This window comes from Nannobrachium achirus, assembly GCF_963921795.1.
Source record: "Nannobrachium achirus genome assembly, chromosome: 9".
Taxonomy (NCBI): Eukaryota; Metazoa; Chordata; class Actinopteri; order Myctophiformes; family Myctophidae; genus Nannobrachium; species Nannobrachium achirus.
This window is the reverse complement of record NC_137818.1, coordinates 312,974-328,412: the sequence shown is the minus strand read 5'-3', so window position 1 is coordinate 328,412 and position 15,439 is coordinate 312,974. Positions and strand designations below refer to the sequence as shown.

The 15,439-nt window shown below is 42.6% G+C and overlaps 1 protein-coding gene across 1 annotated transcript in view; it reads right to left on the bottom strand.

Moving 5' to 3' along the window:
• nfascb (neurofascin homolog (chicken) b) overlaps positions 1 to 7,417 on the bottom strand; it is a gene marked incomplete at both ends in the record, with an annotated part of 89,637 nt that extends 82,220 nt beyond the window's left edge. The window contains 4 exons of the mRNA XM_080733923.1: positions 4,347 to 4,469; positions 4,633 to 4,823; positions 6,155 to 6,260; positions 7,345 to 7,417. Of these exons, the coding sequence (XP_080590049.1) occupies positions 4,347 to 4,469; positions 4,633 to 4,823; positions 6,155 to 6,260; positions 7,345 to 7,417 (493 nt within the window). The remainder of the gene's footprint in view (positions 1 to 4,346; positions 4,470 to 4,632; positions 4,824 to 6,154; positions 6,261 to 7,344) is intronic.
• Positions 7,418 to 15,439: the final 8,022 nt, after the last annotated feature.

Below are 15,439 nucleotides of genomic sequence, written 5' to 3'. Positions count from 1 at the left end.
GAGTTACGGCATTTTATGTGAGCTGCAGTGGAGGGGGTCCTCCACTGGGGGCGCCACCACTTTTGCATCCGCTCTGGAGCACCAGGAGTGGGTGGTCCCCAGGAATTCCCCGTGAGCAGCCCCGTTGGGGTGGTCATTTGGTCATTTTTGCACATTTGGTCATTTTTTACACCTGGGGGTCCCCAAGGGACCTGGGGGTCCCTGGAGCTCCGGGGGTCCTTGGAGGTTGTAGTTTGCCAGGTAAGGAGTGTGTGTGCAAAATGTGGCATGGATGGGTGCAACGGTTGTGGAGATATGAGCAGGGCAAAAGTGTGACGTGTGACGTCTGACTCACGGAGGGACATTTTTTTACACCTGGGGGTCCCCCAGGGACCTGGGGGTCCCTGGAGCTCCGGGGGTCCTTGGAGGTTGTAGTTTGGCAGGTAAGGAGTGTGTGTGCAAAACTTGGCATGGATGGGGGCAACGGTTGTGGAGATATGAGCAGGGCAAAAGTGTGACTGACAGACGGACAGCCGGTGGAGAATTTTACACCTGGGGGTCCCCCAGGGACCTGGGGGTCCCTGGAGCTCCGGGGGTCCTTGGAGGCTGTAGTTTGGCAGGTAAGGAGTGTGTGTGCAAAATTTGGCATGGATGGGGGCAACGGTTGTGGAGATATGAGCAGGGCAAAAGTGTGACTGACAGACGGACAGCCGGTGGAGGTTTTGGTAGTAAATGCGACCTACGGTCACAATAACTTAATTTTAACCAATATGCTAAATGATATAACGTCTATAGGATTGAAAGAGGTCGTTATTATAGGAAAACATTGAGCATCAAATGGGTAGAGCTTGGATTCCCTCAGCCAGGTTTGCTAAATAATTTGAGTGCTACTGTAGCCCTGCATTTCTCTCTGCAGTATTGTTCAGGTTGCATACCAGTAAGACTCCCTAATCGGGAGATAAGCGACCGCTGGTCGCTTATCTCCTGTCACACTGCTGACATCAGTATGACATCACACCGTACACAAATGACCCTTATATAAGACCGGCATTATCTACCGACAGATTAGTAACAAGATGTCAAAATCGTTGAAGGTTGAATCTCCAGATATGGAGAAAACCAACACATCCCTCCATATATGGAGATAACCGACGCATCTCACTAAGTCTGACCTCACAAGCCCCATATTTGGACACGAACAACATATAACTCCATATATAGAGACATAGCTGCTGACATCAGTATGACATCACACTGCTGACATCAGTATGACATCACACCGTACACAAATGACCCTTATATAAGACCGGCATTATCTACCGACAGATTAGATGCAAGCAGGATCTCGACTCTGACACAACTCATCGGCTCATAAGCTGGTTCTCCCTCCATATATGGAGATAACCGACGAATCTCACTAAGTCTGACCTCACAAGCCCCATATTTGGACACGAACAACATATAACTCCATATATAGAGACATAGCTGCTGACATCAGTATGACATCACACTGCTGACATCAGTATGACATCACACCGTACACAAATGACCCTGACGGCACACACCAAGCAGTGTGATGTCATACTGATGCGGAGATATGAGCAGGGCAAAGGTGTGACGTGTGACGTGTGACCGACGGACGGACGGACGGACGGCCGGTGGAGGTTTTGATACTAAACTGCGACCTGACGGTCGCAAAAATGGCAAATTTTCTAAACTTTTGGACATTTCATACATTTTAGGGACATCTACTGAAGTGAATTTGTAAACATTTTCCACCCTTGATAAGTGAATTGAAAATAAAACTAATCGGTGTGATTTCATTAGGAGGGTTTACATTTCCCCCTGTTTGGGACACCATATATGTTTAGTGATATAACTCCACGAGTATACAAGCTACCTTTACACAATTGGTATTGCTCAGTTCAGTAGAAACACCCCTTTCCAACAAGCCATCATATGTGTTGATATGGCAATCCATGTCATAGTCACTACAAAGTAAAAAGAGCACTCTACATAGATTTACATTTTCGCCTATTGTAGGTATGTGTTCAAATGACTATATATCATCCATTTCCATTCACATATTGACATTAAATTGCAGTAAAATATTTTTATACAAGAATCCATTTCATGTATGAGAGACCTTAGAGATGAGGAAAAACTATGTTGTGTTTGGTCCTACCTCCGGTAGGGGTATCTCGAAAACTAAAGCACTTTTTGACTATTTGTCACTCGCCTACTAGTTGAAAGGCTTGACATCACCTCCCAGACTGGAGACTGCCTGGTTGAAAGGCTTGACCTCCCAGCCTATGGAATGGAAATCCATGCTGATGATGACCAACAACAACAACAACGGCACCGCTCAGACATCAGGTGCCGAGCTTCAAAGATGAGATTCAAGTGTATCTCCTTAACCCAACATATGTCACTAAGGAGGGAATCTCCTTAACCCAGCATATGTCACTAAGGAGGGAATCTCCTTAAGCCAACATATGTCACTAAGGAGGGAATCTCCTTAACCCAACATATGTCACTAAGGAGGGTATCTCCTTAACCCAACATATGTCACTAAGGAGGGAATCTCCTTAACCCAACATATGTCACTAAGGAGGGAATCTCCTTAACCCAACATATGTCACTAAGGAGGGTATCTCCTTAACCCAACATATGTCACTAAGGAGGGAATCTCCTTAACCCAACATATGTCACTAAGGAGGGAATCTCCTTAACCCAACATATTTCACTAAGGAGGGAATCTCCTTAACCCAACATATGTCACTAAGGAGGGTATCTCCTTAACCCAACATATGTCACTAAGGAGGGTATCTCCTTAAAGCTAGTCGTAATAAAATCGAGCCGAGTCGCTCCTGTGATTCAGTCGTTACGCAATCGTTAAATGTGAAGTAGAGGTCCGACTCGATTTTTACCCCGACTTGAGACCCCGATTATGTTACGAGATTATCAAACTGGTTTGATATTTTCACAAATCGGGGCTGAGTCTGAATGAATACAATGATGTAACAACCAAAACAGAATGCTTTGAGCCAAAACAAAAGCCATTCATTCTCCAAGACGCTGAGCAAGACATCTAACAACTGAAATATTTAAAAAAAATCATCATTAAGTCTTTGGAAAGTCTTTTTCAAATCTTATAGTGTGAGAGGGTAGTCTTTTAGAAATCTTTCCAAATCTGTCCAAAATCTTTTAAAATGTATTAGATGTAAGAGGGCCTTAACCCTATATCACTAAGGAGGAAGTCTGGCAAAAGGTCAACTTAAGGGTTAGGGTACATACAGACTAGTATAGTACTTAGTTAGACATCCAGTAGATATCATGACAAAACTATAGGTCTGTAGGTTAGGGTGAAATGGTTTAGAGTATTAGGGTAAGTGTTTATAAAACTATAGGTCTGTAGGTTAGGGTTAAGGGGGTTAGGGTATTAGGGTATTGGGGTATTAGGCTAAGGGTTTACAGTACTTACAGCTAGACATCCAGTAGGTCTCAGGGCGGGGGGAGGGATCCTGGACAGGGAGGGTTAGGGTACTAGGGTATTAGGGTAAAGGTTTATAATACTGGACAGGGAGGGTTAGGGTACTAGGGTACTAGGGTATTAGGGTACTAGGGTATTAGGGTACTAGGGTACTAGGGTATTAGGGTACTAGGGTACTAGGGTAATAGGGTATTAGGGTACTAGGGTATTAGGGTAAAGGTTTATAATACTGGACAGGGAGGGTTAGGGTACTAGGGTACTAGGGTATTAGGGTATTAGGGTACTAGGGTACTAGGGTATTAGGGTATTAGGGTACTAGGGTATTAGGGTACTAGGGTATTAGGGTACTAGGGTATTAGGGTAAAGGTTTATAATACTGGACAGGGAGGGTTAGGGTACTAGGGTACTAGGGTATTAGGGTATTAGGGTATTAGGGTATTGGGGTACTAGGGTACTAGGGTATTAGGGTACTAGGGTATTATGGTATTAGGGTATTAGGGTACTAGGGTACTAGGGTACTAGGGTATTAGGGTACTAGGGTATTAGGGTACTAGGGTACTAGGGTACTAGGGTATTATGGTATTAGGGTATTAGGGTACTAGGGTACTAGGGTATTAGGGTATTAGGGTATTAGGGTACTAGGGTACTAGGGTACTAGGGTACTAGGGTATTAGGGTATTAGGGTACTAGGGTATTAGGGTACTAGGGTATTAGGGTACTAGGGTATTAGGGTACTAGGTTACTAGGGTACTAGGGTATTAGGGTACTAGGGTACTAGGGTATTAGGGTACTAGGGTACTAGGGTATTAGGGTACTAGGGTATTAGGGTACTAGGGTATTAGGGTATTAGGGTAATAGGGTAACGGTTACTTACAGCTAGACATCCAGTAGGTCTCGGGGCGGGGGGGTCCGGGTGGGGGGTCACAGGAAAGAACTAGAGGCAGACCTGCGCTCAACACCACTGGCTCTAGGACCTCTCTGGGCCACAGTGGAGGTCCTGGAAATATACAAGATATACAGCCTCATTGTGATGTGTGAATAAGCAGTTTCATGTTCATTAATAATGATCATAGTATTATAACTTACTGGACAGTCTGAGGATGATCTTGTGTGAATAAGCAGATCCATGCTCATTATTAATAATAATAATAATAACTTACTGGACAGTCTGAGGATGATCTTGTGTGAATAAGCAGATCCATGCTCATTAGAAGCGATGCATTGATATTCAGCTTCGTATTCATCAGGGTTGTTCCAAGCGTAAATATCCAACGTTCCCGACCTCCTCCTCATCGACGTCTGAGGATCACGAGCCACGTTGAAGTAGCGTCCGTTACGCCTCCACGAGAAACTGGAATGATAATGACAATAATAACAATAATAAGAACGTATTAATACCCAGGATGTGTACACTGAAGGTATTTGGTTTATACCAAGTTTTTCATTTTTGATATGGTGTTATGTATGTGTATAAGGTTTTCAAAAACCATAGCAAACAAGTTGGGCTCGCCCCCTAATGGTCTGTTTGCAATGAATTCAATAGTAGATTTGTCAGTATATGGTTGAAAACCCAAATAATTGATAAAAGAGATTTTTCAATGGATTCTGTTACTATTGGGTATGATAGACAACATACTAAAAGTTTAGGAAAAAATAACTAATGGGAAGGCATCATTTTCAAGATGGCGTCCACGATGGCTGCCGGGAGCAAACACTTTGGCATCCGAAATAGAATGGCTTGTTTAGAGATTAGCCGTGAAATTTCTATTATTGTATTATGAACTGAACAGCATTCATTTTACAAGACCCATCAGCGCAATATCATGTAATCTTTGTCCTTTTTCCCCCATTCACGATCCCCCGTTGTAATCTCACCAGTCACCAGCGAAATGGTTCAATCTGCATTGGCATAGAGTGGCAGTTTTGGCCGAGGCATCTTCTCCCTGTGCGTTTCGCGTGCGCGTACCTGACTAACTAATGGTGTACAAGATACACTACACCACTAAGATACCCATGTACCTGACTAACTACTGGTGTACAAGATGCACTACACCACTAAGATACCCATGTACCTGGCTAAATGCTGGTGTACAAGATACACTACACCACTAAGATACCCATGTACCTGACTAAATACTGGTGTTCAAGATACACTACACCACTAAGATACCCATGTACCTGACTAAATACTGGTGTACAAGATGCACTACACCACTAAGATACCCATGTACCTGACTAAATACTGGTGTACAAGATGCACTACGCCACTAAGATACCCATGTACCTGACTAAATACTGGTGTACAAGATACACTACGCCACTAAGATGCCCATGTACCTGACTAAATACTGGTGTACAAGATACACTACGCCACTAAGATACCCATGTACCTGACTAAATACTGGTGTACAAGATACACTACACCACTAAGATGCCCATGTACCTGACTAAATACTGGTCTACAAGATACACTACGCCACTAAGATACCCATGTACCTGACTAAATACTGGTGTACAAGATACACTACACCACTAAGATACCCATGTACCTGACTAAATACTGGTGTACAAGATACACTACACCACCAAGATGCCCACGTACTATGCGCGGGTCAAGGTTTTTTATGGACCGCGGGTCCCACACATTTACATTTTCTGACCCAGCTAACCCATAATACTTACATTGGCTGAGGGTTTCCTTTAGCTTCACACTCGATCACCATGGTGTCCTTAGGGTCAACGATGTGGTCCTTAGGAGACTGTCTGGTGATGGTGGGAGGTTGTCTGACTGGAAGAGACAGAAACAATACGTCTTTGTCACATTACTTATCGTTATTACATGATTATGTTGCTTTACAATATGGCATTACTTTACAATGAATGTACTATTTACTATTTGAGCCCACGACTGGAAGATGCTGGCTGATATGTGGCAGCCTTACTTTACTTCTGGCCTGTCTATGGGAGAAGTGATAACAACCTCCTTCTCTGGCCTCCTGAAAGGTGAGTTTTCACAAGTCTATGGGAGAAGTGATAACTACCTCCTTCTCTGGCCTCCTGAAAGGTGAGTTTTAACCTGTCTATGGGAGAAGTGATAACTTCCTCCTTCTCTGGCCTCCTGAAGGGTGAGTTTTCGCCTGTGTATGGGAGAAGTGATGACTACCTCCTTCTCAGGCCTCCTGAAAGGTGAGTTTTCACCTGTCTATGGGAGAAGTGATAACTACCTCCTTTTCTGGCATCCTGAAAGGTTGAGTTTTCAGGGCAGTGTTGAAGGATGTCAGCGAGCTACATGTTTTAAGGGAGGTAGTCAAGGAATTCCACACCTGGGTGGCAGTGTTGTTGAAGGAGAATTTACCCATATTTGTCTTATGAGTTTGTGTTTTCTTCTATCTACCTAGTATCCACCTACTATATACCTTTTTTTATCAGGTCTCAACAGCATGACAATCCACATGGAAACTGATTTTTATGAATCACATTTGAATCACCTTTGCAAAGGCACACAGGGTTGCATAAGGCACACAGGGTTGCATAAGGTACACTGCAGGGCAGTTGGAGGATTTAGGAACATTGTTTGTGAGTGTGTTGTTGCTCATTCCACAAACGTAGAATCCTTACAAGTTACATCTGGTTTGTAGGGTTAGGGTTAGGGTTATAGTACATGTATAGTACATGTATAGTACATGTATATTACATGTATCGTACATGTATAGAACATGTATATTATATACTACTTTATTTGATTTATTTAGACATTTCTGGTAGAGGAAAAGCCCCCTGATAAGCACCATCATCATCCTCATCCTCATCATCATCATCATCATCATCATCATCATCATCATCATCATGTTTTCCAGGGTCCTCCTACTTACTTTCCAGAGGGACGTCCAGGCCAACGACGCGATGCCAGAACAGAAGCATCACAGCTGCTTTGACCAGCTCCATCTTTACTGCTGTGCATTGATTGCTTTGGTCTGCTGCCTGTATGCAAATTAAAACCATATTATTGGTATGCTGCCTGTATGCAAATTAACACCATATGATTGGTCTGCTGCTGCTCCTGTATGCAAATTAACACCATATGATTGGTCTGCTGCTGCTCCTGTATGCAAATTAACACCATATGATTGGTCTACTGCTGCTCCTGTTTGCAAATTAACACCATATGATTGGTCTGCTGCTGCTCCTGTATGCAAATTAACACCATATGATTGGTCTACTGCTGCTCCTGTATGCAAATTAACACCATATGATTGGTCTGCTGCTGCTCCTGTATGCAAATTAACACCATATGATTGGTCTACTGCTGCTCCGGTATCAGAGTGTAAGATTACAGATAGATAGATAGATAGATAGATAGATAGATAGATAGATAGATAGATAGATAGATAGATAGATAGAGGTATCTATCTATCTATCAGTAATCTTACACTCTTTCACGTTACAAAATAAATTAAAACAATCGAATCCTTGACTAATTGAAGTAAACAGGAGCGTATCCACTTTGCACACAAACAACATGGCAGCCAACCTTTTTGACTTCAGTTTATGAAACTCATCGTCTTCCCTTTACATGTAATACAGTCACTCCCATAGCAGGGACCCCCTGAGTATAGGGTTCACTCCCCTAGCAGGGACCCCCTGAGTCTATAGGGTTCACTCCGCTAGCAGGGACCCCCTGAGTCTATAGGGTTCACTCCCCTAGCAGGGACCCCCTGAGTCTATAGGGTTCACTCCCCTAGCAGGGACCCCCTGAGTATAGGGTTCACTCCCCTAGCAGGGACCCCCTGAGTCTATAGGGTTCACTCCCCTAGCAGGGACCCCCTGAGTCTATAGGGTTCACTCCCCTAGCAGGGACCCCCTGAGTCTATAGGGTTCACTCCCCTAGCAGGGACCCCCTGAGTATAGGGTTCACTCCCCTAGCAGGGACCCCCTGAGTCTATAGGGTTCACTCCCCTAGCAGGGACCCCCTGAGTCTATAGGGTTCACTCCCCTAGCAGGGACCCCCTGAGTCTATAGGGTTCACTCCCCTAGCAGGGACCCCCTGAGTCTATAGGGTTCACTCCCCTAGCAGGGACCCCCTGAGTATAGGGTTCACCCCCCCCTAGCAGCCAGGGACCCCCTGAGCCTATAGGGTTCACTCCCCTTATGCAGGTTTCTTGGTTGATGGCTGAGGGTACGACCTTCTCTTAAAGTGATAGTTCACCTATTTTCGACATAAAGCTGTGTGAAATTCTTGCCATTAAAACAGTGGTTAAAAATGTATTAATTGATTACCAGAGTCCTGTGGTCAGAGTTCTGGTCAGTTTCTAATGAATATTAAGTAGTTCCAATGGGGTGGGGGCCATTTGGCGTGGCCCAATCATTGAAAATAGATTAATCCACAAAACTAGTGTAATTTGTATTGTTGGCCTATTTCTACCATATAGAGCGAGGTTTCGTTCTGATCAGCCGCCTGCAAAGCACCTTGTTTTGGAGAAATACGTTGCAGCGGCGTAGTGATACTGGACACAAAAAATAGTACCATGTGACAGAGGGGTCAAAGTTGAACGAAAGTTGGTCTATTTGGTAGAAATAGGTCAACAATACAAATGAAGCTAGTTTTGTGGATTCATCTATTTTTAATGATTAGTATTTCACACAGCTTCATGTCAAAAATAGGTGAACTATCCCTTTAAGCAGGTCTCTTGGTTGATGGCTGAGGGTACGACCTTCTCTTATGCAGCTTTCTTGCTTGCATGGCTGAGGATACGACCTTCTCTTATGCAGGTTTCTTGCTTGCATGGCTGAGGGTACGACCTTCTCTTACGCAGGTTTCTTGGTTGCATGGTTGAGGATACGACCTTCTCTTAAGCAGGTCTCTTGGTTGCGTGGCTGAGGGTACGACCTTCTCTTACGCAGGTTTCTTGGTTGCATGGTTGAGGATACGACCTTCTCTTAAGCAGGTCTCTTGGTTGCGTGGCTGAGGGTACGACCTTCTCTTATGCAGGGTTGCATGGCTGAGGGTACGACCTTCTCTTATGCAGGGTTGCATGGCTGAGGGTACGACCTTCTCTTATGCAGGGTTGCATGGCTGAGGGTACGACCTTCTCTTATGCAGGTTTCTTGGTTGCATGGCTGAGGATACGACCTTCTCTTATGCAGGTTTCTTGGTTGCATGGCTGAGGATACGACCTTCTCTTATGCAGGTTTCTTGGTTGCATGGCTGAGGATACGACCTTCTCTTATGCAGGGCTGCATGGCTGAGGGTACGACCTTCTCTTATGCAGGTTTCTTGGTTGCATGGCTGAGGATACGACCTTCTCTTAAGCAGGTTTCTTGGTTGCATGGCTGAGGATACGACCTTCTCTTATGCAGGTTTCTTGGTTGCATGGCTGACGATACAAGCTTCTCTTATGCAGGTTTCTTGGTTGCATGGCTGAGGGTATGACCTTCTCTTATGCAGGGTTGCATGGCTGAGGGTACGACCTTCTCTTTGAGGTCTGCAGATTCGGACTCCAGCAGAAGTTCCAAGTCCCGCAACACAGCAGTGAATGTTCCTGCTTAATAAATCTTATTGACCCCAGGTGCATTGGTATCGTGAACAGCGTTAAAAAATGATTTTGGAGAAATGGTTTCAAACCATGTACTGTAGCTGTTTAACAGGCAGCTGTAAATACATTAAATTGCTACGGTTATTGTTTGTATGAGTGCTTAGTGGCATCTTTATTTTTCTTGAAAAATGCACTTTTGCTGCAAGTTAAATAATTATGAATTTGGGAAGTGCTTAGAGCTTTTTTCTTATGCATTGTACTGTAATGGCAGATGACAGAGAGAATGTGTATTTTATTTTGATGTTTGATTTAATGTGAAGCTTCTATGAACAAGGAAAATGTGAACTTCTAGATAGTATGAAATGCTGTGTATGGGCTATTATTTATTGCTGGGTACACTATTAAAGATAAAGGATGTAAGCTGTAGTCAGCCAGGAAATTATTGTCAAAATATGTACGTGAATAAATCATAGCTGACTTGGTGAAAGGGATCTGTTTGCTCCCTATGACAAAATAAATCCCTCCCTCCCTCCCTCCATCAGTACCAGATCTACAGATCCACAGCAGATCTCTAGATCCACAGCAGATCTCTAGATCCACAGTCCCAAGGCTGTTGAGAGAAAGTGTTTCCTGTCGAAGCCACAAAGCAAACGTTTCCTTAGATTAGATCATGAACTCTTCACTGTTTTCATATGAATTCACAGAGATTTAAGAGTGAGTGACCGGTCTACCATGCCTGCACGCACGCACACACACACGCATGCACAGAGGCACACATGCACGCACGCACACACACACACACACACACACACACACACACACACACACACACACACACACACACACACACACACACACACACACACACACACACACACACACAACACACACACACACACACACACACACACACACACACCCAACAGAGCAACACAATTCCCCTGCATGCGGCCATGAAGTCTCTCCCACAAAGTGTTCTCACCATCTGAACCACACAGGCTTCTATTGTCAATGTACACACAATACACACACACACACACACACACACACACACACACACACACACACACACACACACACACACACACACACACACACACACACACACACACACACACACACACACACACACACCAACTCATCCAGCAGCGCATGAGCAGAGCAGAGGTCAAACTCTTTCTCAAGCCTTCTAACTCTGAATCAGCTGACCGCTGTGTCACTGAGATATAGTTACACTATTAAACTATATCTGTATTAACACACATATACTGTAGTTACACTATTAAACTATATCTGTATTAACACACACATACTGTAGTTACACTATTAAACTATATCTGTATTAACACACACATACTGTAGTTACACTATTAAACTATATCTGTATTAACACACACATACTGTAGTTACACTATTAAACTATATCTGTATTAACACACACATACTGTAGTTACACTATTAAACTATATCTGTATTAACACACACATACTGTAGTTACACTATTAAACTATATCTGTATTAACACACACATACTGTAGTTACACTATTAAACTATATCTGTATTAACACACATATACTGTAGTTACACTATTAAACTATATCTGTATTAACACAGATACAGTAACATTACTAAAGTATTAACAGAGATATAGTAACATTACTAAAGTCTATTCACTGTATCACATCTGTATTAACAGAGATACAGTAACATTATTGTATCACATCCTCTGAAATGATTCAAATTCAACTGACTCTCAACAGAGATACAGAGCTAACATATTATTATAATATGCAACATTGTATTTAATATATTTTCAATTCCATCTTTATTTCAGACCCAGGGAGATCCATATTAGTTACAATACAATAAAACAATACAACAACTAATAATAAAATAATTCAAAGCACCGAGCCCAAAAGTTCTGTTTCTGACATAGAGACATGTGTGCCAGTGGTTCCACAGTCTGGATGAGAACCTGACAGAACTGTGTGTAGGGTCTGTTATAACAGTGATGATGTCATCAACTGACCATAAACCTGTACATCAGGTTGTGTAGCACAAAGAACAGGTGGAACCCTGACACTGACTAACATCTGGAGAACAACAGAGCAGGTGGAACCCTGACACTGACTAACATCTGTAGCACAACAGAGTTAGGATAACCCTAACCCCGAACCCTGACACTGACTAACATCTGTAGAACAGCAGAGCAGTATATATATATTATGTGTCTTGTGTCCACATTATATCCAACCTGTTATTATCATGAATTGTTATAAACGTCATAGTTTGAATCGTTTATTGAATGTTTAATTACCTTTCTTTCATGTAGAGTCATCTCAGGAATGCCTCTCCCTCATCTCCTGATATTTCCACATTTCCATAATTATTCCAACAGTGTGTTTAATCCAGGCCAGGATCCTCGTTTATAATAAAACTAATTAATCAACCGTTTAATCCTTCATGAGAACATTAACTGTTAGTCCTTCATAAGAACATTAACTGTTAGTCCTTCATAAGAACATTAACTGTTAGTCCTTCATAAGAACATTAACTGTTAGTCCTCTATAAGAACATTAACCCTTTCCTCCCTGCTTCTAGAGTGGAATAGACACAGTGTTTCTCACCGTCTCTCACACACAGCCCACCTCCTCATGAATATTCATGAGCTGTAAATGCCACCAACACAAACACCCCCGTCTCTGTCTCTGCCAGGCTGCACCAATCACTGCACACTGCGACGCCCACCTCACCGGCCCTGCCAGCCAATCATTGCACACTGCCAGCCTGCTATCATTCATTCTCATCTAAACCAGTGGTTCTCAACCTGTGGGTCCAGACCCCCAGGGGGTCCCACAGATGATTAGCTTACTGAGCAACATTGTTTCACTCAACAGTAAACAAACCACAGTGCAGGGTGTGTGTGTGTGTGTGTGTGTGTGTGTGTGTGTGTGTGTGTGTGTGTGTGTGTGTGTGTGTGTTAGGGGGGGTCCCCCCAGTTAAAATTTTGATAATTTTTAGTTAAAATGTGATTATTTTGGGTGGTCGCCAGATAAAATTATTTATTTTGAGGCCCAGTCATATAATTAGGTGTGTGTGTGTGTGTGTGTGTGTGTGTGTGTGTGTGTGTGTGTGTGTGTGTGTGTGTGTGTGTGTGTGTGTGTGTGTGTGTGTGTGTGTGTGTGTGTGTGTGTGTGTGTGTGTGTTGAGGGGGGGGGGGGGGTCCCCCAGATAAAATATGACTATTTTGCAGGTCGCAGCCTGAGAGGTTTGAGACTCCTGATTATACTTATTCTCCTTCAAACAGCTTCATGAATGAGGATATATTACTGTTATCACAACACATTCTAAAGCTTTAATGTCCTACACCAACATGAGGATATATTACTGTTATCACAACGTATTCTAAAGCTTTAATGTCCTACACCAACATGAGGATATATTACTGTTATCACAACGTATTCTAAAGCTTTAATGTCCTACACCAACATGAGGATATATTACTGTTATCACAACACATTCTAAAGCTTTAATGTCCTACACCAACATGAGGATATATTACTGTTATCACAACGTAATTAAAAGCTTTAATGTCCTACACCAACATGAGGATATATTACTGTTATCACAACACATTCTAAAGCTTTAATGTCCTACACCAACATGAGGATATATTACTGTTATCACAACACATTCTAAAGCTTTAATGTCCTACACCAACATGAGGATATATTACTGTTATCACAACACATTCTAAAGCTTTAATGTCCTACACCAACATGAGGATATATTACTGTTATCACAACACATTCTAAAGCTTTAATGTCCTACACCAACATGAGGATATATTACTGTTATCACAACGTATTCTAAAGCTTTAATGTCCTACACCAACATGAGGATATATTACTGTTATCACAACGTATTCTAAAGCTTTAATGTCCTACACCAACATGAGGATATATTACTGTTATCACAACACATTCTAAAGCTTTAATGTCCTACACCAACATGAGGATATATTACTGTTATCACAACGTAATTAAAAGCTTTAATGTCCTACACCAACATGAGGATATATTACTGTTATCACAACACATTCTAAAGCTTTAATGTCCTACACCAACATGAGGATATATTACTGTTATCACAACACATTCTAAAGCTTTAATTTCCTACACCAACATGAGGATATATTAGTCAGTTATCACAACGTATTCTAAAGCTTCATGAATGAAGATATATTAGTCAGTCACAACATATTCTAACCGTCCAGTCATAATAGTTGATTTGGTTTATCACCATGAGAAGCTCTCTGCCCAGGGGCGTCAATTGGGTATGGCAGGGGTATGCAGCTGCCAACCCTGGGTCCAGGGAGGAAAATAAAAGTTACTTAAATCCATGAATGTCTCTTTGTCTATCTGTGCTGGTTATTATGTTATTAAATTACAAAAAATAACTACAAATGCAACATTTTACAAAATGGTCACTTTAACAAGGTATTATAATTATTCTCCACACCTGTATTCTCCCCATCTTGACAGAATGGTATATTCCCAGGTTCCGCAGGTCAGCTGCACAGGTGCAATGCATTATTGTTAATTGTGGCACGTTTACTAACATGGCGAGTTTAGCTGCACTTGAACAACCGTTCCAGGCTGCCATATCCAGCCCAAGAAACCGTAGAAACGGGGGGAAAAATAAAATCTATCATATAAATAGAGAAGTCAGTAGGTCAGTCAGACACACAATGCATTATTTATTCACTCGCTTCAGCGACTGATCCCAAATTTAACATGGCATTGGCCATTAGCATTATACACACAGTGACGGAGCCCGAATTTCATTTTTCCCAAATTCAAGCTATTTATTAGCGTTTCTTCACCACTTCTGTTCAGCCTGTTGTCAGGGTTACGGTCCGTTCCTCCAGGCCATGGGATCTGTAGCCCCGGGCCCACACTTCTCTCACAGTTAGGAATGTTGCAGTGACGAGAGACACACGCTCTCTCTCTCTCTCTCTCTCTCTCTCTCTCTCTCTCTCTCTGCATGCATGGGTCACGCATGCACCGGGTGATGTGTGTCTCATCTTCCAACGGGTATGGAAAAATTATGTGGAGCAAGCACATACATCCCCATACTTCTATTCACCTAATTTTGCTGTTAAATTATTTGTATCCATCATAAATATACACTCCTCCATGGGCTGCTCCTTACATTATGATGCTCCCACATATTCTCACGCACGCAACAGTAACAGTTACTTTCCCCATAACCCACACTCTGCACATATTTTGCAGCACATATCTTCGAACGGGTAAGGTCTAGTGTACTTAAAATAAGTGTATCATGCCTGTTGCTAAGGTATGGCAACAAGACATGACTGGTGTCTTGCGCGTGCAAGACACCAGTCATGTTGCCATAGCTTAGCTTTTT